General features: G+C 35.8%; 2 protein-coding genes across 2 annotated transcripts; one reads left to right on the plus strand and one right to left on the minus strand.

The window, feature by feature from the left end:
• Positions 1 to 1,155: 1,155 nt before the first annotated feature.
• Positions 1,156 to 16,140, minus strand: LOC109035125 (peroxisomal acyl-coenzyme A oxidase 3). The gene is made up of 15 exons (XM_019048626.2): positions 15,733 to 16,140; positions 14,689 to 14,839; positions 13,866 to 14,021; positions 13,124 to 13,270; positions 12,062 to 12,209; positions 10,304 to 10,478; positions 9,231 to 9,346; positions 8,831 to 8,994; positions 7,966 to 8,103; positions 7,050 to 7,170; positions 6,199 to 6,432; positions 4,924 to 5,078; positions 3,344 to 3,479; positions 2,473 to 2,627; positions 1,156 to 1,970 (listed from the first exon to the last, which is right to left on the minus strand). The coding sequence occupies exons 1-15, from the start codon at positions 15,837 to 15,839 to the stop codon at positions 1,857 to 1,859; spliced, it is 2,217 nt and encodes a 738-aa protein (XP_018904171.2). The 5' UTR covers positions 15,840 to 16,140; the 3' UTR covers positions 1,156 to 1,856.
• A 469-nt stretch (positions 16,141 to 16,609) lies between these two features.
• RpL4 (ribosomal protein L4) lies at positions 16,610 to 26,228 on the plus strand. The gene is made up of 8 exons (XM_019048425.2): positions 16,610 to 16,794; positions 17,556 to 17,733; positions 18,403 to 18,648; positions 19,400 to 19,524; positions 20,037 to 20,135; positions 22,578 to 22,849; positions 24,620 to 24,779; positions 25,865 to 26,228. Exons 1-8 carry the CDS (start codon positions 16,792 to 16,794, stop codon positions 26,141 to 26,143), a joined length of 1,362 nt encoding a protein of 453 aa, XP_018903970.1. The 5' UTR covers positions 16,610 to 16,791; the 3' UTR covers positions 26,144 to 26,228.
• The last annotated feature ends 879 nt before the right edge of the window (positions 26,229 to 27,107 follow it).

The following is a 27,107-nucleotide window of genomic DNA, read 5'->3' on the forward strand; positions in this document are numbered from 1 at the left end:
TCGTTGGATATGCAATTTGATCTCCGGAGAATTAAAATAGTAGCTGAAGGTCGATGCGAACTCTCGGGAACGGCGATTTTCGTTGTTATTTAGTCTGCTGATGGTCAGTAAACATCCTTGACACTCGCCTGAAGTTCCTTCAATTTTGTTGGATGTGCAATTTGATCTCCGGAGACTTAAAATAGATGCTGTAGGACAAAGCAATTATTCGAGAATGGCATTCGTTTTTATTAACTTCGCCTCTGCTGGGAGCTCGTAGCCATCCCACTCTCTCAAAGTTCCTTTAATTTTGTTGGGTATGCAATTTGATTTCCGGAGAGTTAATATAGTTGCTCGAGGTTGAAGAAAGGGCGCTTATCGTTTTATAGTAGTCTGCTGAGTGCTGGCACACATTCATTCGACTGCAAAAACGATGTTGCAAATTTTCTAGAATATATATTATTTATCGAATTGAAAAATATTCACCTTTCTTTCCCAAAGAACTTCTCTGACACTTCTTCAACTGCAGAATAGTCTGAGAAAATTATAAACCAATAGGTGGGGCTTCTGATTACTGAAAACCTTTTGCACATTATCTAAAAGTGTTAGGACGAGTGTTTCTTATGATTCTACATAATACTTAAGTAAGGAGAAATTTTTTCTCTTCAATAGGTATTACAAAATTAAGCCAAAAGGATACTTTGTCATTGTTATGACTGTACTTTTGGTAAAGGGTTTACTTTACAGTTCCTCTAGAATTTTTTTATGTTATGAGGGGTTTAGGTTCACGGAGTTTAGGGCTTTTTTATGTTTTTCAGATGATTGAGAGTAAAGGTTCATTTGATGAAAAAAAGGAAAGAAAAGAGAGAGAAAAAAAAAAACTAGTTGGAGTTTGATAGCTGGACTAGAATGCAGATCTTTCTAAAAACCAACACAACACCACTGGACACCCAAAAAGGAGAAAATGTGAAGAAAGAACTTACATGTAAAGTTCTCATTCTCGCAGAAAATCGGTAGATTCACTTCAAAGTTGGTGAGAGGCATTTGTTCTGAATAAGATAGGGCCGAAAGTGATAATTTTTTCCTTCATTTTTCCCCACTTTGATATGACAACTGATAAAAGCTCTCTGTTTTGAAATCTATTGTCCATTGCAAAGAAAATGAAAACCATAGAGATCTGTCCAAAAAATATAATCAAAGAAACAATACAAAACAACAATAAGTATAGACTATCAATAAAAACAACAAGTAAAAAATAACAGTAAAAAAAACATGTGATGTTGTTTCAGTATACAAAGTAAAATTCTTAGCAACTTGAAAACATTAAAAAATAGTTGCAATCTAATTATAATGGATAAAAGCCCATTACCCGTTTTTGGCTGCCCCAAACAGAAGTTTTACACTAATTTGTCAGACCACAGAGTTAAAATAATGTCATATGAGGTGAGAAAAAAATTAGATTCACCTTACCTAATAGCAATGTAACCAATTACAATATTATTTCTCACTTGAAGAGAGTGTCTTTTACAATTCAAGGAACATAGTTTAAAATTAGAAAACTAACAATGTGCGATGTTCAATATCGGCTTAAGTAGTTACTTTGGTAGAGATTCGAAACAAGAAGAGGTGATTTCAAAAAGTGAATGAACTCATTTTATTAAAAAAATAAATTTTTTCTAAGGAGATTCACTTTTCCTATCAATGTAATCAAGTAATTTCCAGCTTTAAAGAGAGAGTTTCATAAAAAAGCTAAGTACCCTGTATTTTTTCCTGAAAATATAAAAAGTGAGCAATTATTAAGGCTAATATTGAGTTCCTGATAACTCATTTTAAATTGGCCCAATATATTTTCTACAACTTAAAATGATGTTATTGAGTTATAGTTTACTGGCCGGCAAAGCTGCCTCCCAAAATGTCACCTGCCTCCACCAACTGGGCCGTGTGAATGTGTCTGGAGATTCGCAGAGAGCTTTTTGAAAGTTTTTATAGAGCTGAAAAGGCAAAAGAAAGTTCATCAGTACGAGAGAAATGAAAATTTGAATACGTAGACTCAGGGGCAAGTGAGCACTTAAAAAGTAGACTTGTTTTAACTGATTAGATACTGAGCTGATCCAGAATTGAGATGTTCAATGCTACAATGACAAAAACTTGTAAAAGATTGTTACAAATAAGGAACAACACATCATTTTGTTTGAAAAAAAATTAAATTAATTTTTTATGGTCTGATGTTACGAGGTTATGTCAATGTATTTTTTTCTTGATCAATTAAAATTACGAAGTTTTAAGGAAGAGAATCTGGGAGTGGTTTTTCACACAATCTACAACAATAATTTTTTTCCACGAAATCTGAGACCCAAAATTAATTGATTGCATATTGTAAACTTACTTCCATCTGAAAGTACATTTGAAAATTCCACACTCAAGTGAAAACAATGTTTTAAAAATATTTTTAGTAACCTTACAAGTTTAATATAAACTAACAGCAAAATTTACCTCTCCATCAGACATTCCCAGTGCAGAGTTGAGCGCAAAATCACAGGGAGCGATCACATCTGCTAAGGAAACAGCATCATCTTTCAGCTCTGAGCACAAGTCCAAAATTCCATCTCGCAATATAGTGGCTGGTAAAGCACCTGATACATAACCCCCTGCAAAAAAAAAAAAAAAAAGACAAAACATCAAGTATTATTGATTTAAGATGAATATATGAGGTAAGGCTCATCGGTTGATAAGACGGAGGTTGTTTTTGTATATGCCGACTATTTACTTCCATGTTCATATTTGACATAGTAATTGTAGAGAGGCTTTGATGCTTTTATGTGACTTCAAAATTTGAAGTTTTCATATAAAGTTTTTCTTTTCAATCATTTCTTGCTGTCCTTTTCCTCCACAAATTGGAATAGGGATAGGTACATTGTTAATTAAGTCATAATTTTATGAAATTCGTGGCATATCATAATCAAATACTAGTACAATGGTCTAAAGCATCTGAACATATTGGTCCTTATTTTATACGTATTAATTTCTGGTTACAACTCCCATCTACAGTCAAGACAAAAAAAATTTGTATTAAAGCCTCGACAAAATCTTGCTGTTTCTGAATACAAAAAACTTTCAAGAAAGCAAAAAATCCCCATACATAATAAACTCAAATATATCAAATTGAAGTGGTGAAATAGGTAGGGCAGTCACCTTTGAAGGAAATCTAGGACTGGCAATGAGATTTTCCCCCTCAGAGGTTGATTTTTGGATTGGGCATTGATTTTTGTTTCACCAAGAGGAAAAAAAAGAAAAGAAAAAAAGTGATCACTTGGATTTTTTGTGGAAACTTCATTTCCTTAATTTTCAATTTGTATATTCATACCTTGATACATGGTTACGAGATGTTTCTCCAAAGACCATGCACCATAGAGAGAGGACACCTTCAGAAGAATCTTGTACAATTTCTCATCAGCTTTGACGGATTCAGCTCGCTCCAAAATTTTCTTCAGTAGGAAATGCTAGGAAAGGACCAAACAAAATATTGAAATAATGGGATTGTACATTGAGTAACAAATATCAGTTATACTGAATAAATGGTTCATTACATTGATAACAAAGTCATGTTATGATAATTAAATCTTGAAGATAGAGAAATAATTAGATGTGTCTATTTTTTGCCCAATATGAATGGAAATACTGCATTTTGAAAAAAGGGCAGATGGCATCATCCACTGATTTAGTAGACCTAATTGATTTTCACTGGGAGAATTCTATCGTTGTATTCTATCTACCCACATGGCGTTTGAACAGATCTTGGCATTCCACCTATTCTAGTAGATTTGACCATTAAAACACCAGTCTCTGATATGGGCTACTGGCCTAGGAAAACATTATCCTCCTATCTACTAGCTACTTAGCTTCTTAACTGTTTACTTTTCTGTGAATTTCAAATCTTTCTTTGAAGGGGACGGCAACCTTAAAAACAAGTTTGGCTAAATCGACAAAGAAAATAGTGCAATGAACGATGCCAAAATCCGTTTGCGAATATCTGCATTTGTTGAGCTGCTATCGCGAAAAAAAAGCTGAGCGCAAGACATCATGAGCTCAGTCTCGCATTTCGCAGTCTGCACTCTGCATTCTGTCTCCGGTGTCAAGTTTCCGACGCTAGTTCGCGACAAGTTATTAGTTCGCCCCGATCTCGCTCGTTTCCTGGCCGACTCTTTTTTCTTTGCTTACGGGTGACTATAAAGGCGACTTCGCGGTGCCAGACAGCGAACGCGCCAGACTTCGAGTTGTGTGCATGTGAACCGCAGTCGCACCAGGAGTGCGTCACATCACCAGTCAGACTTACAATCTTTCATATCTCTGCAGATTTTGCGAATTTTTCGTTCGGGACAGCCATTTTGCTTCTTATACCTTCCCACTTCAATTTTTAATACTATCTCATTTTCGAGTTTAGAGTTGCCCTCCCTTAACAAAGGACTTGAAAAGTCCTTGTCCTTTATGTAAAGAAAGATGCAGTTTTCCTTCTCTGTAAATAACCTCAAGAGAAATTTCTAAAAAAAATATGCATTTTTGCTACTACAAAAAGGAGGAAAAATTAAAAGAATGCTGTTGATCACGGGAGACAGCTTCATGAAATTCAGGAAACAAGCAACTAAAAAAGTTGATACTTTTTTGCCTGATACCTACACGAAAGTTTTAACTTTTATTCTCCGGCTCAATGACTTATTTGAAAGGAAAACTTGGGGAAAATAAAATAATTGAAATTACTTTCAGGGAGGACAAGTTCAGTAAATTCAAATTATACGCAAAATATCAAATGGACTACATGAGGAAAAAAAGAACGACATGTACAGAATTTCTCATTATAAGGTTTCTTCTTGTTAACTGCAATCCGAATGCTTTAGGAAAAAGCTTTGGAGAAACCTTTTACGTAAAGATGGACAAAAATGTACAAACCTCGCAGTATACTAGAGACAACGTTCTTGCTAAGTAGACTTGGGAATGATTCTTGACACTGAATGAGTCGAAGCCTTTCTTCGACAAAGTTTCAATTTTGGCAGCTGTTGACTTCAGAAGGTGACAAATCAACCATTGGAATGCATCTTGCAATACTGTAAACAATACAAATCAATTTTACATTAAATAATATGGGGAAAATGATATGCACCAAGCGGCTTTGACAAAGGGTGTAGTGCGTACCAAGTAAATTAGTACAAAATTACTTTCATTCTTCTTATTAGAACTGGACGGTATTGTCAAAAGAGAACAAAAAGCATGGTCACATTCAGAGAAATGCTTGCCTGTATAGATGAATTCAATAACAAATATGGTGTTTCCGACACCAGAAAAGTTGGTTGCATTTGGATGAATCACAGTTCAATTCAACTTTGTTGTTTCAACTATGCTGGACACATTAAATAATGCGAATGCGACACAAAAATAAGACTAATCAATTAGTTATTAGAGGGATGAAGAGAATTTAGCAAACAATCGAGACTATAGAATAACCACTTCATAATGCCTTCATTTTAATAACACTGACTGCAAGGTAAGGTGCTGACGACTTTTGATTGGATTTCTGATTGATGAAAGCAAAGGGTTTTTGAGATGAACGTTCGTTGCCAATTTCAGCTGTCCAACAAGCCGCCAACAGAAGTGCAGAATCTTCCTAACTTCAGATTATCACGCACCTACTGCTGGCTTTCCACAAAATTGCCCATTAGTTTAACTCTTTTCTTTTTTCCCCTTTTGATTCTTACTTTTGACTTTAAAAATTTTCCCTCCTTCCAAATTTATAGGGCCTTTCCACATTTTTATGTCCGGCAATCAGGCATTTTCTGCACCTCTGGGCACTAGTAATACTAACTAGAAAAGAAATATTGATAATTAATATTGATTCATTTAATAATGACAGAGGTGCAATGAGTTAAATTAAATGTTGGTAAAACCTCTCCACAAATTCTACAGTTGTTTATCACTTCTCTCTCTCCGGGTCCCTTGCTATGCTCAATACATATATTTTCCCCTCTGTCTACCGGACCTTTCTCTGTGTCGGACAAATCTTCCAGTCCCTTGAGATCCATTACAGAGAAAGAGTACTGTATCAGAAAATGCTACATGGATGAGTGACCATTCTTAAATAAAATCATCATTTTTCAACACAAAAACTGAAGTTCTTGCGGTCAATCAAAAAATGTGAGGGTTACAATTAAAATAAACTATTTCACGCACCTTTAGGTGAAACTGCCTCCTTCACACTTGTCGCAGTGAACTTGGAATTTAATATTTTATCTGCATCAGCAATAAATGTGACTGAGCCTAATGGAAAATCAAACACACCAGGAGTCTTCCTTTTAGACCATAGTTGTAGTAACCAGTTGCTTGTTTGCTGGATTAATACATTGTTGTCGCCTTCATAGGTTGCGTTTACATCTGTATCCTCTCGGAGGTCACACAGTCCCGCAACTGAAAGATGACAGTGAAAACGGTAATTTAGTTACATCATATGACAATTGTGTGATTTGTTTTCATCGCTGCCCAGTTCTCTTGCAACATCACTCTCATCTTCCTGTGAAGTTTTGATGAGAGTTAATGAAGGAGTTATTGAAAGGCTCACAATTGGTCCATTTAGTAACTTTGGTTGACGGTGAAATTGCAAAAATCTGTTACTTGAGGTGTTTCAAGATCATCGCTCCTTTTTGTATTTTACAAGAGGCAACCAAACCAACATCATGGCTTGAAATCTTCAAAGAACATTCTTTACTTAAAGAAGGGAAATCAGTGAAGTTTTCAAAAAATGAAGTTCACACCTCAGAAGAAAATCTTGGAAATTTCATAGAAAGACATCCTAATGGATTTTTGACTCAGAAAACTTACTTGTAAAAATGGTGGTATTTATGAAGACTTAAAATATTTTTTTAGAGAAACATGGATCCAACTCTTTGGCAAACTCAGAGCAATTATTGCACAGATATTTTGCTTGGGAAATATTCTGAAGTTTTGATACAGTTTTTGATTAAAAAGAACATAATGAAGCGAGCTGAAATGACCAATGTGGACACTTCTTAATGGTATTAACTCACTTTTTAAGTAGCCATGACCTCCACATGCTTCCCGACTTTCTTGAATCGCAAGATTAGTAATCCATGCAGCTACTGGTTTTGCTGAACTTGACAGAGTGTGTATTTCAATCCCCAGTTTAGCCTGAAAAACAATGGCATGCTTTAATATAATTTTGGAGTACGAATTCAAATTAAGGCTACAATGAAGTCAGTAACTTTTTAGTAACTCATTACTCATTTTGCTATTAAAAAAAAACAAAAAAGTTAAGATACAGGCTGTTGGGTCACTTTTGCATTCATGAAAAAGAACAAAATCAACTTTGATTCACTAACGACTGGTGCCGTACCAAGAATTTAACTGGAGCCAAAAAATGAATTCTCTTGGGAAATAATATTAGGATTTCAAAATTCATATAATGTTTAGAAGTCATGGGAAAACTTTCCAAATGGAAGGTTATGAATTGATTATGGAAAATTTTCATACTGAGTTGATACGTAGTAAGTGTCATCTTGTTCTCAGTACTAAGTTAAATCATTCTCTACAGGAAAATTTCCAAACAGTGAGCAACTAAATCGGCCCTACTGTTCACCGTCCCACCTAACTACTAAGTTTTATTGCTAACAAGTTGATATTATTCTTCCATCGATTAAGAGATGCAGGATTTCCTCCCATACTAGGGTTTTAGATTAAATGAGTTGTAATGAATGATTTTTGATGTTTTAAGTCTACACTTCTTTTAAGGTTTCTTGCTGTACTTTGTTGCAAACTTTTTTTGGAATGATACTCTCCAACCTTGCTATTTAATCGTTAGACTTGACATGCTCCAACACGATAGAAAGGGTGGCTTAAGTATTGACGAAAAGTAGTGTTATAGCTGATTGCTACCAGCTTTTAACGAAATTCTGTTCTGAGGAATATAAAATTTTCTTTACTTACTGCTTGTTCTTTGCTGGTATCATCCTGATGCAAGTTCAAAATTGCAGCTTTTGAGGTCTCGGCAAGAGCTGCACTGAAAAATTCACCAAAATTCTTCAAAACCACTGCTGCAGCTAGATACGGAATCAGTCTCCATTGCTGTAATTCAGGAGAAAAACGCAAACTTGCATTGTTAATATACTTCAGTTTAACTTGAAATTATAGATACAACTGACAAAATTGCTAAAATCAGATATGAGATAACTGACTTGAACAGACTTTTTGGATTAGAAGCTGGGAGGAGATACTTTGAGTTAGGTTTCTATCTTAGTGAATCTTCATTAAGCATGTAGCAAAGTGCAAAATCACATATCACACTGTAGTACGTCAGATATTAGTGAACAAAATTTGACAATGAAAGGCTTTGAAATATGTACCTCCAAAAGTACGGTCCAAGTGAATATTGCTAGTAGAAATGCAGAAAAAATTAGCGATATTCACTCAAACCATACTTTTGAGATTATTTCAAATTTTTTCTTTGTCAAATTTTGTGTGCAAATATCTGATGCACTGCAGCAGAATGAGGATAAGATGCTCAGAAATTCTTAAAAAAATATCCTAAAATCAAGCGTTTATCAATTGATTGATTGAAGTTTGAATCGTTCTTTCCAGTTTAATATTTTCTTTTTCAAAGCTCACTGATTACCAAAAAATTTACAATTCTTACTTTAAAACCTTGCTGATCGGCTCTTTAATATCTACGTATCAAAGCTTTTCACTTGTGTCTTATTCCACATCAATCATCCCTATTTACCTATTTCAGAGGAGAAATAAAAATTTAAAACAACATGTATGATGACAATGACTGCAGAAATTATATACTTACATGAAGAGGGTATTCTAGAATAGGCAATTCTTCTTTGTTCTCTGGTCCAAATTGTCGACGAGTAGCTGCATATCGTACTGCGATAGGGACTGCTTTTGTCATATAAGCTAGGCAGATGCTGACTATGCCGACTCGACCTGCAGACAAGGCTGCAAAATTTGCACCTGAAGAAACAAATTCCACATTAGAATATTGGCATGAATGAAGCGAACATTTGCTTGAAATATAGGGGAAATCGATGGCTATATGACAAGCTAGTTTTATAAAATTCATGAAATGCTAAAAATGTTCAAAAGACAATTCTGCAAGCGATATAAAAAATTCTCTTATTTAGCTAATAGATAAAAAAGCCATAGTACGAAAAAAAGTTTGAATAAAAAATGCTGATGTTTTAAGTTACCTATTCTCTTATTGGGATCTTTGAATGGAGTTACGTATTCTCCTTCAGGAGTGACATCACCAGTTTTGTTTAAAAGATCTTCCCGATCAACAGGATAGTTATCAAACAAGACAAACCTGGAAAATAAAGAGGTGAATATAATTAGAAGTTAAAAGAATCCATCGCGAATTCTGAGTAACGGAACTTTCTGAAGAATCACAAAGTAAAGAATCAGTGGTTTTTACAGGAGGAAGGAAATTATTTTAAAAATACCGAACATGATTCTTTATTCTTTGGATGAAAAAAATATACTTATCGATTGCTACCATTGAAAAATTCACAAAATGATTACAAACTAACTACTCAACGTATTGTAACTATTAAGTAATCATTGTATTTCAGGATATGTTTATGATCACCATTAGCGAGGTGGAACACCACTTTGAGAGGTGATATTTCAAGTTGAAATAAGTACCTACACGAAAATCTGTCAAATTGAAGAGAGCAGCACAATTTACTTTAAAAGCAGGAAAAGGAGGGTGGAGGGGGAGTAAGAAAAATATTTAAATGTGGAGAGGGAACCTTAGATAAAACAGGTAAGATTTTATATCTGAGAAAAACGATTTTTGTTGAGCCGAGTCTAATATTCAGATTTTGATATTTTGACAGAACTTCTCTAATGTCCTAAAGAATGACATTCAAGCAATTTATGTTATTCACTTTTGTGCTAAACCTTAAGTTGTATCATTATTGGGCAATTTTATGCCCAGAATATGACAGATAAAAACTGTAGATAACTTTTTCTGAAAAGTGTGTTCCTAAAAATACAAACTTCAAACCGTTATTACTTCAGTTTGGTTCCACTTTCTTCAGTACATACTGCAAATCCCAAAATGTTCGTGAACCAATCTATTTTGATCTGGTATCAATGCTTCAACTTTCCGTTTTTAAAAGACTCAAGTTCGTTTATTCCTGGATGATCACAAATAAAAAGAACTCTGAAAGCCAAACAAACTAAATCGTAGGATCTGAAAAAATGAAAAACAAAGAAATAAAGGAAAAATGAGGGGAAAATTTTTAACGAAAATGTTTACCCATTATCAATGCCATTTAATCCGCCTTTGTGACCCATATCCCCGACAGTCACACCTTCGTAAGGAAGCATTGTTTCAGGATCACGAATTTTTGTCACGAATGCATGCAAACCGTGGTCCTTCCCATCTGGAGTTATGAGTTTGGCATAGACAATTGCATGAGTGGCAGTTTTTCCTAAAACGATAACAAAATAGAACAGTATTGAACTGAAATGGGATTAGATCTTCCATAACATTCTTTGAAGTTGAAAGCTCTTGGTGTTTAGTGCTTCAGAACTGATGAGTGGAAAAAAATATTTTTATCGGCTTTGTAAGTCGGGATGAAAATTTCAGAATTGAAATTACTAATTCTTTAGGCTTTTCTAGAACATTTTATTGTTCTTCTAAGTTATGGTGCAGTTTTTAATTCTTTCGATTCATCAAAATTCTCTTGCAGCATTACATGAGAGAGTTAAGAATACAGCTTTCTTTTTTCTTGGCACAGCTAAGTGAGGGACATCGTCTTTGCCACCTCCTGGCAAGCTTAGAGCCCATAGCATGCTATTCTTCTTGCTTGTCTCTTTTGCGGAAGCTCATGCCATTTTTAGCTACAATGACGGAATGAATGATGCGTGAAACAAAATAGCTAACACTTTTGCCATGCACAAGAACTCTAACTATTTCTCACTGCTTAATGGACCACTAGACAAGGTACGAATTTAAGCGATCTGATCCATCTTTCTTAACCAGAATTTTACGTAGAAAACGATTCACACAACGAAAATTACTGAAACCAACTCCTAACGAAGATATTAACGTTTTTATTTCATATTGGTTACGAGGAATTTGAACTGCCCGCTCACAAGAAACTCAAAGCTCTACGTGAGTCAAATCGCCCACTACAACGGTTTCAGCAAGCTCCTCAATCGAGCAATGTTCATTTCCCACCATGTGTTGTTCAACCAATTAGCAATTTGCTATAACTGAGCCAAAGCGTCAAGATTGAGGTTGCTAGATTTTTATATCGCAGAGACTGTCATGATAACGTTTAGCGCGCCATGTGAATCACGTAGAGCATTGAGTTTTCATGAGCGGGTGGTTTGAATTCACACATCAAGAATCAATAAATATCTTCATAAGGAGTTGATTTCGGTAATTTTCGTTGTGCGCAACGTATTCTACGTAAAATTTTGGCTGAGAAACATGTATCAGAATGCTGAATTTCATACCCTGTCAAGTGGTCCATTGTTGGTTGCTTCCGCAATGCTCCTTCCCCATGATAAAAAAAAGTTGTCTGATATGCTGTATTTTAATCCGAATTATAGTAAAAAATGTCAAGGGACTGGATAAAATGTTCAAACATAACAGTGACAGTGAACATAGTAAGCCCTCGAGGATATAATATAAACGTACGATGTGATACAGCAATGGAACTTTTCAATATGACAATGATTAAAATTTTGGTAATCATATGATCAGATGCTTTAGATGCAACCAGTTTAAAAGGTCACAATAGAAGAACTCATAAGTATTTTTCATAAACAATTTTGTCTTTTATTCACAAATGAGGAACTTTAATGTGTATCATAATAGTATTAAATAAAAATCCAATACTTTAAATTGTTTTTGATTTGGACATCGTGTGTTATAAACCCCAAAGGATGCATGGAGGCAAGAAAGTCCATAACACAAGCCATCTTACCGCAGTATTTCTGACTTTTCAAAAAATCAAGCCGGAATTTAATATTACCGTAGGGAATAAAGAGACAAAATACGGACCTAGGTTACCGACCCAACATTTAGCAGCTTCAAAATCAGGTGAGTGGAGGAGAAATTTTTGAGTCGCTGGATCATACTTTGCTATGGTTCTCATCCCTTTGGCATTGGAGCCATGCGATATCTCTGTTAAAGCAAAACAACCTAAAATCTGAAAAAAAAGAAAAAAAAACATTTTTACAAAACTAAATTATTATTGAATTGGTTGAATATTTTTGAGTCTTTCATGGAACTTAAACCAAAGCAGAGGCATGCAGAGGCATCCTGAGTTTTTTCTCTGAGTTACGTGAGGTTGAATTGGACATTAGAGCAAGGTTCTTCGTACTGCCGACATCACACAAGTATTCATACTAAGAAATAAAAAGTAGATGGTCACCAGATTGTAATATACCTAGGAATACTTAAAAAATTACTAAAATCAGCAAAGTGAAAAATAAATTGATGAACAATAACTTGAAAGATAAATTCATATTCTAAAAAATATAGCTAGAGTAAAATCAATCGGAGGACTATCGAAGTGCGATATGGAGAACCTGCCATCTTAATGAGAGTATCAAGATGGCAGTCTTTAAACATTAGCTGACTAATTTATTACCACTAAGATGGAGAAATGGTGCTGAGTCCACACCATCTTGTGGGGAAAACAAAACCACGAAGTTCCAAAAATTATAATTAGAGTCAAAAATAAATTTTTTAACACCAATGAGTACCAGTACAAAACTGAGGGGGGAGAGTGTTCGGCTCAGGCAGTTTGTATTGGAATATTAAATTGAGGTCAAGCCGAGAGATCTATACCGGTTTGGGTCTTTTTAGACCACATTAGTTGATCACACTCGTCAGTGAATCCAACTTAGCATCACCCCAAAATCCAGGACAGCATTAAAACGCTGTCATGAATATGACCCGAGGCATAACTCAAAAAAGTGTTTTTTCTCATTTATTACCACCTCTGATAGATAATAATCACAATATCCTTCTTCCAAGAGCTAAACAATTCTTGAAGGATTTAGTATTCTTGATAATTATATGAAAAAAGGTTGCTATGGAAAAGTTTAAAATAGATACCTTTCCTTCTAGAGCTTCTTCATAATAGTGGAAATGCCTTTCTGACCCAAGACCTAGTACAACATTGCCAAACATTGAAAACGTAAGAGAGTATTTGACTGTCATAGATGGTTCATACTGGAACAATGCTATCATCATGGTGAGCGGCTGGAAAAATATACATGAGACATCAGTTTCTTGCAGTGAAATGAATCTATTTAAGAGGCTTACTGCATTTTCAAAAGTGAACAAAGTAAAGAGGATATAATAAAAAAAGAATGAGGAAAGGAAAAAATGTTGATGGCTTTAACGCCAAAACCACATGCTTCAATTAGGGTACTTTAGGATTTCTGCTCCTATTTTATTCTTTATTTGGCAAATTGAACAAAAATAATCACTTGAAATTTTTCCAGTTAAAAAATAAAGGAGGTACCTACGAACAAAACAGTGGCATGGTTAAATGATCGATTATCAATATTTCCCCACTTGAAGGTATGGTAAAGAATCAATTATATTGTTATTATATTATAATTATTGTTTGTTGCAAATACATTTATCGATCCTTTTCTTTATGTTTAAATGGCAGATTAAGCGATATATCACAAAGCACACCATGCCACTGGAACAAAAGTCTGAAATTTTGAAAACTGAGAGTGCTGTAATTTCAAAGTTGGACTATCCAAATGATATGATTCCACAGAGAGCTCTTAATGTCTAAGGAATGGAAAGCAAGGTAATGATACCATAGCAAAAAAATACTCACCAGTCTAGGATCTTCTAAAATATCCTCCAAGGGCAAGAAATTCATGGCTCGGACCCTGTACATCCTTTTCGTTGCTAGTTCTCTTTGAGCATCTAAAGGCAAATCATCAACATGCCGAAAAATTGGATCACTTTCTAATGCCTGCCATATTTTCACCTGAGAAACATAAAAGTTCAACAGTAACTTAGACAAAGTAGAAAAAACTATCAGGATTTTTCCCCCTATTTTTGACACGATTCATTTTACAGGTACCTACTGAAGTAGATCTACTTCATTTGGATAAAGGTACATCTAAATTTTAAATTACTCAGGAGAGTAAAAGATAAAAAAAAAAATAATTTCTTGCAACCGAAAAACTAACATTGTAATAAAATCCAAAAATTTTAAAACACACAATTTTTTTATGTATATAGGTAGCATTATTAGCTACCTAGTGTCATCTTGTCATATCAGTAACATTGACTATTAAATAGTCTCCTAACCAACTTAAACAATTTTTATAATGTAAGAAATTGGCGACAGCTAATAAGAGAGATAGTTCCTGTCAAAGAATCTAACAGTCACCAACAAAATTACTGGTCTTGCTGATAACTTTTTGTTTCCCAACTATTTTGCCCTGATTGGCTGTTACCAGATATGTGATCTCCTTCAGATAGCTACCGATGGAGCTTTAGTCACGTTATGAAAATGCTGAAGTTCCGAGGCAGTCTCAAACTAAATTTGTATTTAATCAAATCATGACATAATCATGAGGTATCAGTTTTCTGCACTTGATGGTGATAAAACCTTAGCTCACTTGAGCAGTTCATCACCTAACGCTCACCTTAAATCTCCACAGTTTTTCGTCCTCCAGTAGCAGCTTTAACTTTCTCCAATCAAAAGAGGCTTTCTTCCTGTAAACATCCAAAGGCCCTGGCGGAAAGTCGTTTAATGTATGATCCACAGCGAGCATGGTGGTTTGGTCTGAGTAAAAGCTAAAACAGTACCAAGAGCAAATCAAATGATGTAAAAATTTCTGTAATACCTCCAAGAACTTGCGTCAAGTAAGCAAACTTAGAATTATTTGCTGGATCTCAATATCAGGGTGTCTAAATGGTTTAAAATGATAATGTAGAACTACTTAACCTTTCACAGGGTATTAATACCAAAGAGATAAAATTTGAAGACGGCATTTGATGAAAAATAATAACCTCAGTTCTATCCACCAGAGGGTGAATTATCAATCTAGCGAGTCTAGTTTCTATTTGATCTGAGAAATCTATACCAGACATAAGGATACATAGAGTCCATGCCAAATAAGTTTATGCACTTCTTGACTGCGACAGAAGATTGCCTGACATCACTTAAACGTGTAAAGCAATGGAGGAAGCAAAGTGGATCATCTATCCCAGTCTACGAGTGCATAGACTTAGTTGGCGCGGATTCTAGGATTTCTCAAATAACTTACACAACAACAGTGAAACTACCAGACCGTGTATCTCGTTCACGGAGTCTAAAAATCTCCGCTCCCATTTCATTTTATTGGAAGGACGACGCCAGATCAATTTTATTTCTTGAGGTTTTACAGATTTATCTTCGCCCAGTAAAGAAAAATCATGGCAGTTCTCAAGAAATGATGTTGAGTAGTTTTCCATTTAAAAAATAAAGTATAACAGGAAGTCTACAACGTAGCAAACCGAAATGCGTGATTAGGGAATTTCACCATCGACAAGTAACTTATCAACTTGAAGTAAATATGTAGTTAGAAGAGATCAAATTGGCATTTATTGCGAAGGATACCTTTCAGATATACTACTCAATGAATATTTACACCAAGATTACCCAGACGGTGACTAAGATTTTGATGATAAGTTAGATGATGACTTACTTTAAGGTTGAAAGCTTATTCTGTTTGCGACACCAAAGGCTGGAGAGGGCTGAAAAACGAGAACCTGCAAAACTTCTGAGGATTATTCTGAAAGGTGTCAAAAGCATAGCAGAAGTGAAACTACACACGAAGATGACTGACCAATGAAGTCATTTCTTAGTACAAAAGATGCAAGTCAAGTAATTGTATGATCATGATGAAGGGTTTTCCTCCTGAAATTACAGAGGAATGGAATTTGCAATAATTCATTCTAAACGATTGTCCGACAATGTAACATCAAGTGCACTAATGACGATTGCAGGAAAATCAAATTAATAACATAAAAAATTAATTAGATCCACTAGAATTACATTCAACATGTGGTTACATAGTTAGACAATCACCAGTCACTTTTTTATCACTTATCAAATCCATCAAATCGAGTTTCAGTGTTTACAATCGACCCACTTCCGGTTTGTACACGTCTCAAACTCGCGAACAAACCGGAAATGGTCAGCTGACCGCGAAACAGCGCGACGACAAAAGAGGAGCTTTCAAACTTTTTAAAGCATATTTCACATCAAAACGATCAAAATCAAATTATACAGAGAATACTCGTTAATTTTATCACTACATGAACTGCAAAATGGTAAATTTATGATAATGAGATGAGTTAAATTTTCAATACTTAGCCGATTTTTCGAAAAAAACCGCCACGTGCAATCCAACACGTTTGTCCCTCTCTGAAAAAGACAACACACTGCTCTCGGAAATCTCTAACTTTTGATGATTCCATGATTCAAAGTAAATCAAGTAATATTGATATTTTGGTGTTACTTCGTTGAAAAAAATTATTTCGAGTAAAACTGATAAAATTCAAAGTATGTAAAAGAGGAATATCAGTAATTCTTCAGTTCATTGCTCTGCCAGGGATTTTTGGCAAAACATTTTTTGCTTGCATCTTAACAAACTTGTTCCCTAAAATTCGTCCATCTTGAAGCGCACGATCGCCGAAGCTGTGCCGCGTGTGCTTTTCGTAAAATGTTATTATTCTAACCGACGGATAGGAATATTTCAAAAATGGTATGTAGTATTTTCATTTTGCGCACTTAAATAATCCGTTCTATTACTCTACCACCTTTCTCCGCGTCTGTTTCTAACTTGTTTTGTCCTGCTGGCACATGGCCTCATAGGCTCAACGTCCAGCCGCCTTTGTGGGTTACCACGAGGATTCATCGCTCATGAAGCCTCAGAAACCTGCATTTATGCCTTTTAAGTTCTCTTCTGTAAATCGTCACCATGCTCCGTTCCCTTTACTCTAGCAGATTAAAATCCTCTTCCTTGTCAAACCTAACCTATGCTCATGCCTACGGACTCTCAGCCGTCAATCTAGAGTTGGCGTTTTGTCAGTCGATCTCTTGTCAAGGAACCACTTGCACATCATAATCTGTCAGTAGCCTGAAATAATTTTCCATTCTCTAGACTAGGAGCATGATCCACTATTTGTCCCTATAGCCTCAAGTCTGAAGTGGAGTCGGGTGCACCCAAGAGCTGGGGTTTCCACTGACTGTTGAAACATGGCATCGTTTTATTCATGCAAACATATATAGATAATGCCTTTTAAATCAGGCCAGAACCTGTTAAGATGTGCTAGGCAGTACTGCCTCATTGTATGGCACCTATATCATTCTTTACCTGAAAGAGCATATTAGGAGGCCGCATGGGCCCGGATGCACCCATTCAATGTTTAGAAAGATCCCTCTATTCTTCTAATTCCATCCTGTAAGTTGAAACCTTTCACCCTGAAAAGTCAATTCATCTCATTCCTTTTCTCTTTCTTTCAGAGTGTAGCGGCTACTCGTCCAATTGTCACCGTCCATGGTGAAAAAAATGAGGCAACTGGTTCCACCATCCCGATGCCTGCTGTCTTCCGGGCGCCAATCAGGCCCGATGTTGTCAATTTTGTCCACACAAACATAGCTAAGAACCATAGACAACCTTATGGTGTTGACAAAGAAGCAGGTACGCCAATATTGACCCCTCTTATCTCCTGCTTTCTTTCTTCAACATTTTCAAGCTCAAAATCATAAAATTTGTAATGGAGCTACATCTAAGATATTTAAGTCATTATGAAAAGTGAGGATGCATGCAGAAACTACATCTATATTTTGGAACCAATGGTTTGAATTCGGCCAGACAGTCTTCTCTCAGTTCTCCTTGTTGCAACCCTGAAGCTGTCACAATAAGGGCTTTTTCTTTATTCAAATTGCAGAGGATCGCTATGGAATGCACTACTTTTTTATCCTGTTCCACTGGCGCGTTCCATCTGTTCCAGTGAAATGCTGGGACTGCTCTGATGGGTGGGTTGAACCGCGAAGATCCCGATCTATAGCGGTTGAAAAAAAGCTCTCTAGTAAATGGTCACACTGAACTGAAGCAAGCCAAGGTTTTGAACTGGCCCTTACAGCATTCTATGAAATTTGGTCCTCATCCTCATTTTCTCAAGCAGTAAGGGGTAATGTCATCATTCTCGAATTTTCTCTCGTTCAATGAAGTTTCTAACTTAATATCAAAACTGGGGGTGCAATCACTTCTTCAACTACCTATCTAAGAAGAAATCCCCTTAATAACAGTATCCTTGTCAACCTCTTTTATCTTTAAAGCTTCTACATACCTGCCTTTGTCTTTCAGGTCACAAAACCAGTGCTGAATCATGGGGTACAGGTCGTGCTGTTGCCCGTATCCCCCGTGTTCGGGGAGGTGGTACCCACCGTTCTGGTCAGGGAGCCTTTGGTAACATGTGTAGAGGAGGTCACATGTTCGCCCCTAACAGAGTCTGGAGGAGATGGCACCGCCGAGTGAACACCAACCAAAAGCGTTACGCCATGGTATCTGCCATCGCTGCTTCTGGAAATCCAGCAATCGTCATGTCAAAAGGTTGGTAGCATTCGGATGGGCTTTGTTCTAAGTTGGAAAATAATAGGAATGATACTAATAAGATAAGAGACAGAATTTAATTGAAACCATCATGACGCAATCAGTAACGCCTCAAAATGTAAAATAACATAGTTTACTCATGACAATAGTGGAGGGTGCTAATACTTTGAAACTGTGGTCGCATCTAAAAATAGAAAGGCCATTTGAGGAAGAAGGGGTCTCAAAGATGGGAAGGCTCGGAAATTTCTGTCCTCTTGGTAAAGTCTGAGATCCCAATATCAGGTTTCGTATCGAGATTAGGGCTGCACTTTCTCTTATATTGGAGGGCGTTTTAATTTGAAGTTGCAAGAATCCTAGAGTTGGACATAGTATGATAAGGCTCAAGTCAATCTCAGACATGCATGTTTCTACACCACTCGGCAAGTCAGCACATGCATGAAGATTGCACCTTTAACAAAGGCTAATGCAAAGATCTTACTTCAATCTCAATTTACAATGTGCCTCCCCTACTGAAACCGGTGCAGGGCATCTTCATTTCGAATTCCTAACAAGAATTTTCCAGTCAAGAGGGCTTATTGCTGCCTGAGCTGTTTAGTTTTCAGAATTTAGCCATTTATTTTATCTTGTTTATTGAAAGAAAAATATACATCACAAAAAACTCCAAATTAAGTGATCATTAATACTTTTAACTCCTGCTGTTAACTGTTGGGCATCTTTGAGTAGGACTGACTGCTATTTTGTTGGTTTTTAGGTCACATGATCCAAGGAGTCTCTGAATTCCCTCTTGTTGTAACTGATAAAATCCAAGAATACAAGCGCACCAAGCAAGCAGTTGCTTTCCTGGCTGCTGTCAGAGCGTGGAAGGATGTCAAGAAAGTAAGTGCAGTGTTTACCAGTTTTCTATGGTTTTGAAGCCATTATAATCAGTACTGTAAATCAAACTTGCATCAAATAAGCAGGCAGTTGTTATCTGTCCTTGCGTTTTTGTTTACTATTAGCAATCGAGGATTGACTGTAGACAATGCTATTCAGAGGTATGTTATTTAGTCATCTGCGCATGATAGCTCAAAGTGAAAAATTGCTAATTTGTCTGACGTGAGTTCTAGTGAGTTTCTTAGGTGAAGAAAGTTGCAAAAAAATTTTATGTGGAAGAACATCCCTTGCAATACACAGGTGCTAAAAATCAATCTCATGTTGTATCAGTAATATTCACCGCATGCGGAGGAAAAGCCAGCATTGTTTTGTTTTAGCCATCCTCTAATATTATATTGTCCATTATTTCCTAGTGTAGGAGTTCAAGCCAGTAGTGGAGGAACTTGAATTTGCTTTTCTGTTTCATTCTTTAATGTTTCACACTTCTCATAATTCATGTGTTAACTTTTCTCCAGGTGAAACAATCTCATCGTATCCGTGCCGGCAAAGGTAAAAGGCGAAACCGTCGACGCATCCAGCGACGAGGACCCCTGATTGTCTACTACAACAACAAGGTACTGAGCAAAGCTAATTATCTCACACCGTAAAATTATCTTCTCATGCATTATTCTATTCAAATGAAATTTGCCACGTGTGCAGGCATTCCATTTGAACTGCTTAGGTCCATGTGGAAACAGAATTTCACAAGTCAAATAGTCATTACAACTTCATTTAAATTGAGTAATCAGCCATTTTGCTTTTAGGGAATCCACCATTTTTACAACAGCCGTATGCCTCATTTTCTCTCAGAAATTATGTAAGTTTTTAATTCAGATCAACAACTGAAAGATGAAAAAAGTTTCCCTGAATATTCTTGATGAATCTTGAATGATGACAAAAATTGGTCCGTGTTGTTGAGTTTTTGCTGAAAACAAACCAAATCACTTAACTGACAAAGATTCATCCAAAATTCTAAAGTGTTTATCCTCTATTTTCTGGGAGGATTTGTTTGTTTTTTTTTTTTTTTTAGTTGAGATGTAAGGTATTATAGATGTCATTTCAGGGTGGTTAGAATGATGACAAAATTTGGTCCGTGTTGTTGAGTACTACTGAAAATAACCACTTACCATTACTGACTAACTCTCTGAAATGCTGTTTCTGTCGTACGAGCCCATTTAGAGTTGTTTCTTTTAATTCACAAATGAATGTTAAAAATATTTTGTTGCCGAGGTTCAAAGAAAATGATGACAAAATTTGGTCCGTGTTGTTGAGTCTTACTGAAAATAAACAATTACCACTACTGATTACTTCTTTGAACCAATATTTTGGTCGCATTGCTCCATTCAAGGTCGTTGCCTTTGATTTACAAATGATTTTATAAATTAAGAATAATCCATGTTTCATAGCTGTAGCTCAAAGTTGTTTAAATGATGACAAAATTTCCCGCAGCCTTTGAGTTCTACTGACAGTATTTATTTCTGATAAACTCCTTAAAACTATAGCTTTGCACAAACATATTTTCATCTCAATTAATCAATGAATGTGATATGCTTCGAAAAATTTATTGGTTTAAGCTGCCATTGTACTTTATTATAATGATGACAAAATTTGGTCCGTGTTGTTGAGTTTTACTGAAAATAGCCTACACCATTTCTGAGTATCTCTTTGACAAAGTTTAATGGCAGCGCTTATCATTGCACAGTTTTTTTTATCTATTACTTCAGTTCGGATCTATGAGGGGAGAGAGAAGTTGATGTTTTTCGAAGTATTCCAAAAGAATTATTTATAAATCAATCAATAAACTTGTCTTTAAGTTGTTATGAGGATGACATAATTTGGTCCGTGTTGTTGAGTTTTACTGAAAATAACCTACACCATCTTCTGAGTAACTCTTTGACGAAGTTCAATGGCAGCGGTTATCATTGCACAGTTTTTTTTTTTTTTTTGTTTTTTTTTTTCACTTCGGTATTGATCTTTGAGGGGAGGGAGATACTGATGTTTTATGAATCACGGAAACAAAATTAAAATAAATTAATAAACATGTGTTTAAGTTGTTATGAGGATGACATAATTTGGTCCGTGTTGTTGAGAAGCACTGAAAATAACCAATAACCAACTCTGAGTAACTTCCAATTCTAGGGCTAGTTTATCAGTTGTTATGGTGTAGTTTTTTAATTCCTGCTGGAGGTTAGTACCTAACATGTTATATACAAGCAAGGTTATGTCTCTGTCTCTGCCTGTTTACCAAAAAACTTCACGTTTCTGGATCCTGAAGTCATACTTTCTCATATATCTCAAGAAATTCAACCGAAGGTTACATTAAGGTGAAATAATATGATGAAATAGTGTTAGAGCACTGGGTTATGATTCTCAAGATGATTACCCATTTCACGTTGACTAATTCTGACTTCCACATTTCACTCAATGCGCAATCAGTGCATCTCTGTCCTAATTTACTTGCATCTGTGTGGCAGCACCAATTTGGCAATGAAGAAAATGATGAAATTGCTAAGAGCACTGGGTTATGATTTTAAAAATGATTACCCTTTTATCACGTTGACAAAATCTGATCTCATTCTGCCATTGTTATGAGAGTTCTTACTCATTCCTTTCATTCCTACCAAGTTGAACTGAGTTAGAAATGATGAAATTGCTAAGAGCACTGGGTTATGATTGAAGAATGATTACTAACCCTAATCACGTTGACAAAATTCTGATCTTGCTCACTTAGTTAATCGGTACTCCTGTATTTTATGTCAGCCATTTTGTATTTGAGTCCTTCCTCTCTTCCATTCCCTTAAGAAAGAATCTGTAAATGTGTTCTCAAACATAAAAATAAATAGCTCTTCGGAGCAATGTGATCGGATAGTAAAAACTTCAGGAAAGAGTAGTCTCTTCGACTCATATCTTATCTTTCCTCATTTTTGCATGAATTTTTAAGGCGGATGATGATTAAAATTTTTATGATTTATTTTGATGATTTAAAACGGCTAATTTTTATTTTCTTTCCATTGCAGGGTCTTAGAAATGCATTCCGTAACATCCCTGGTGTAGACTGCATCAACGTTATGAAATTAAATCTCCTTAAATTAGCTCCTGGTGGTCATGTTGGAAGATTTGTCATCTGGACGGAATCAGCATTCAAAAAATTAGATGCTCTTTACGGCACATGGCGCAAGAAGAGTACTCTGAAGAGTGATTACAACTTGCCCATGCCGAAAATGGCTAACACCGACCTCACAGGCCTGTTGAGCTCTGAGGAACTCAAGAAATACATGAAGAGGCCCAAGTAAGTAATCGCTCTTTAACTTGACATTTGAAACCCACAAATCTGGAAGTGTGCAACGGACCACTAGACAAGGTACGAATTTAAGCATTCTGATACCTGTTTCCTAGTCAGAATTTCACGTAGAACACGATTCGTGCAACGAAAATTACTGAATTCAACTCCTAACGGAGATATTAACGTTTTTATTTCACACTGGTTACGCGGAATTTGAACTGCCTGCTCACAAGAAACTCAAAGCTCTACGTGAGTCAAATCGTGCACTACAATGATTTCAGCAAGCTTCTCAATCGAGCAATGTTCATTTCCCACCATGTGTTTTCCAAACTATCAGTAATTTGCTATAGCTGAGCCAAAGCGTCAAGATCGAGGTTGCCAGATTTTTTTATGGCAGAGACGTTCATGATAACATTTAGCGCGCGATGTGAATCACGTAGTGCATTGAGTTTTCATGAGCGGGTGGTTTCAATTCTTGCACCAAGAATCATTTAATATCTCTGGAAGAAGTTGATTTTGGTAATTTTTGTTGTGTGCATCGTGTTTTGCGTGATATTTTGGTGAAGATGCATGTATCAGAATGCTGAAATTCATACCTTGTCTAGTGGTCCATTAGTATATTCAGATTGTGCAGTATCTATGGATGCTGTTAACGTTTCATTACAGAAAAGCTATGTATATTGAGTTGTTCTCATCAGTAGCGGAGAAGAGGTCATTTCATGATTTAGATCCAATTTGATATAATGTAGAGTCCCCCTGATGACTTCACTACCAACAGCGCTTACTAAACTCTGATAAATTTTATAATGTCACAAACTTTTTCATGCATCAAGTTGGAAAAAGAAGGTTTCACCAAAATTTAATTTAGATGTAGCTTTTCACTGTTGCAATGCCTTAGTAACATCAACTCTATTTTCCAGGTATTCGCTCAAAAAATTGCACTGTCGTCTCGCAATAGACAATTCAGTCAATAACTTGAACAAGATCATTTATAGTTGCGATATTCTCTCCTAAGAAAGACAGTACTATCATGTCACCCTCAAAAACTTTATTTTCTATTCTAGCATTTTGCCTGAAAAATCTCTTTACGAAAGTGTCAGAAACTTTAGCTCAATTACCAGAATAGTTGGTGAAGAATTTTTCCAGACTCATATTCGTTTTATGTCAAGTATCTAACAAAGGAAGGCAATCTAAAGCAGTGCCATAATGTGTTACATAGATCATATGAATCAAAACGTTTCGCACAAGAAAATCTACTGAAGAAAATGTTTCTAACTCTAGGAAATGGAATGTTAATTGTGCGTATACTTGGCAGTTTTGGTAATATCACAGAGGAGCTCCTAAAATTGTGCAGGCTGATGAGCCTACATCAATGGAGGTCGAATGCAAGCAAATGAAAATTCTGAATGTTCATGTTCCTGTGCAAATATCTTAATGACAAAGAAGTCGTCCATGAAGGAATACGATCTATACACATGTATTGTATTCCTTCGTGGACCAATTATCGTCTTATTTTCAGCTTTGCTTCAATTTTCTCCAAAGAATTTAATGGAAAAATCCTTATTTTTGTTTTTCATTAAGTCTGTAATAGTGTGCTCTTCTCCATGCTCCTTTGTATGCCCCTCCAAGTTTCTATTTTGAAATTTATAGTTATACACTAGCAAGAAACTTAGCATTCATCATTCAGGCAAAGACGTTTCAATCCTCTAAGCCTAGATTTTGATACAATAGTTGATGATAAGTTGGCTAATTTTTCAATTTTGTATGTAATTACAGGAAGAAGACTTTCGTTTCTCGCATCAAGAAGAACCCGCTGCGCAACCCAAGGCAGATGGTGAAACTCAATCCTTACGTTGTTGTCCAGAAACGACTTGCCAAGTTGGAGCAGGCCAAGAACATCGAAGCCAAGAAAGTAGCAGCTGCCAAGAAGGAAGGAGTAAGTATTCTGTGCTTGTCAACCTAAGAATGTCAGGTTAAATTATGTTGAAGATCCTCATGAAAAAGATGCCTACTCATTACCTTTTCATGATGTTTATCTACATCGTCACTTTCCTGTTGTAGTTTCATGTTGCCGAAAAAACTATCATAACTGGAAAGGAAAAAAAATATAATTGATAGAGAATTTTATTGAAGAGAGGTTAAATCTGTCACTGAGGGCTGCTGAAACTTCTCAACCATGCGACTAGCCGGGTCATGTGCCAGTAACGTGGAATGGAGGAACCCCCATGAGAAAAGAAAAAATGGGCGGACCCCATGCAAAGTACAACTTAGCAGTATAAAAATCTGATTTATCGATGGAAGGGTTTTTTTTCCCCCTTCCCCTGCACCCATGCAATAGCAGGGTGTCTACCGGAAAGTCTGGATATAGTCCTGATTTTTTAGAGCGGTCCAGAAGTACTGAAAAAGTGCAGAATTTCACGATAAGGTTCGGAATTTTTGTCATTTTTGTCGCAATTCAAGCTAGTAATTCAAATTTTTGAAAATTTTCAAATTTCGTCAATTGAAGGTCCCGAAAAAGTACTGAATTTCTCTTATGAGGAGGTACTGAATTTCTTGGGAATGGATTGGAAAAGTACTGTTAAGTAATGTGTTTTGGCCAGCCTGTTTTGGTGGAAACCCTGAATAGTTACCTGACTCGTCTACTTTTTGTTGATTGCTGATGAGGGAATATCACATCTTGATAGTGATGTTTCGAAATATCTGCTCCTTTTTTGTTTTTTGTGTTTTTTTGCTTGATTTCTTGCGTGTTCATTGCATAATATGTTGACAAAATATTCCTTGAAGAGGGAAGAATAAATTTTGTAAAATTTTGAAGACAGATTCTGATGAGTGATCCAATCTATGAATAAGGTTTACAAGAAACCTACAAAAATGTGAACTGATTGTGAGCTACATGATTTTCAAGTTGACGCTTCCTTTATTTCAATTTGTCTGGTGTGCTAACAGTCCCGCATTCAAATTTGTTCTCAAATTTCATCAAGTCAAGTTGTTTGTTTGACAATTGATTGTTTTTTTTTTTAGGTTGAATACAAACCCAAGGAATTCAAACCTGTCGATGAAGACCCTATCAACATCTATGACGATAGCTGGAAGCTAACAAAGAAAGAATTGGGGAAAGTCAAGAAGCAGGGAATCAAAGAGTATAAGAAGAAGACGAAGGCAGCCGCCCTGAAGAAGAAGGCCAAGTCCGTCAAAAGGTTGGAAGCGAAGAAAAAGACAAAGGTAGTCAAGAAGAAGCCAGCAAAAAAAGCTGCGGCTCCAGCTAAAAAGGCTGCTCCCGCCAAGAAAGCAGCCAAATAAGGCATTGACAACCATGTTATGACTTCGAATTCAACTTTTTTTACTTTTTTGATGAAATATTCGATAATATTTTTGTTGAAACCCACGTTGTGTTTTATTTTGACCTTTTCATACCTTAATTAGATCACTAAGGAAATAACAAGTTAGAAATTTCACTTTAGATTGACTGAAATTCATGGAAAAGTAAATGGCCTTAAGCTGACAAAAAAGAAATTATAACGTGCACCTAAGCTTTGGTATAGCTGAATATGACCAAAATGAAATGAACATGAAATCAGTTAAATTCATGGGTGACACGGTTGAAAGGATTGACAAATTTGTAGGGATGGCGATTTCCAAAAGAAAATTAATTTCATTGAACCAAATTATTGGTTCTCCTAAAAACCAATCTTAGAGATCGAAATGCCGAAAAATCGTTTCTATGTTATTATTGCCACTGCCACTGCTTTTATTTGACAAAAATTGTTTGATGTCAGTTGTTCATTAGTTTGGAGGATGATTTGAAGTTGACTTTTAAAAATCAATGTGATTTCTCCAATCATAAGCATTCGAAAATTGATGTCTCCAAGTAATAGGTTTTCAATTGCCAGCCCTACAAATTCCCCTGCTCTGTCATCCAAATAATAAATGTTGTAGGAGCATTAAGATATTGAATCGATAAAAATATGTCCTAATCATTAAAGTTACTAATTAATTTCTCGATTACGCGCGGTTCATCAAATGCGCACAAGGAAAGAGTGCCAGACAACTATCAAAATTTTGGCCTGAAGAAGGAAGAAATTTCCGAAATGTTCATAGCCTAACTCAGAAATTAAGAAAAACCAGACAGAAAAAAGAAAAATAATATCCAGGTACTAATTAATGTCTCAACAAATTCATTGAATTTTCTGTAGAATTGATTTCTATGAACTCCTCAGAGAACTCCAAGTTTCAATTGAATCAAGTGCCTTAAAGAAGTCAAGAA

Source organism: Bemisia tabaci, chromosome 8 (assembly GCF_918797505.1).
Source record: "Bemisia tabaci chromosome 8, PGI_BMITA_v3".
Lineage (NCBI taxonomy): Eukaryota > Metazoa > Arthropoda > Insecta > Hemiptera > Aleyrodidae > Bemisia > Bemisia tabaci.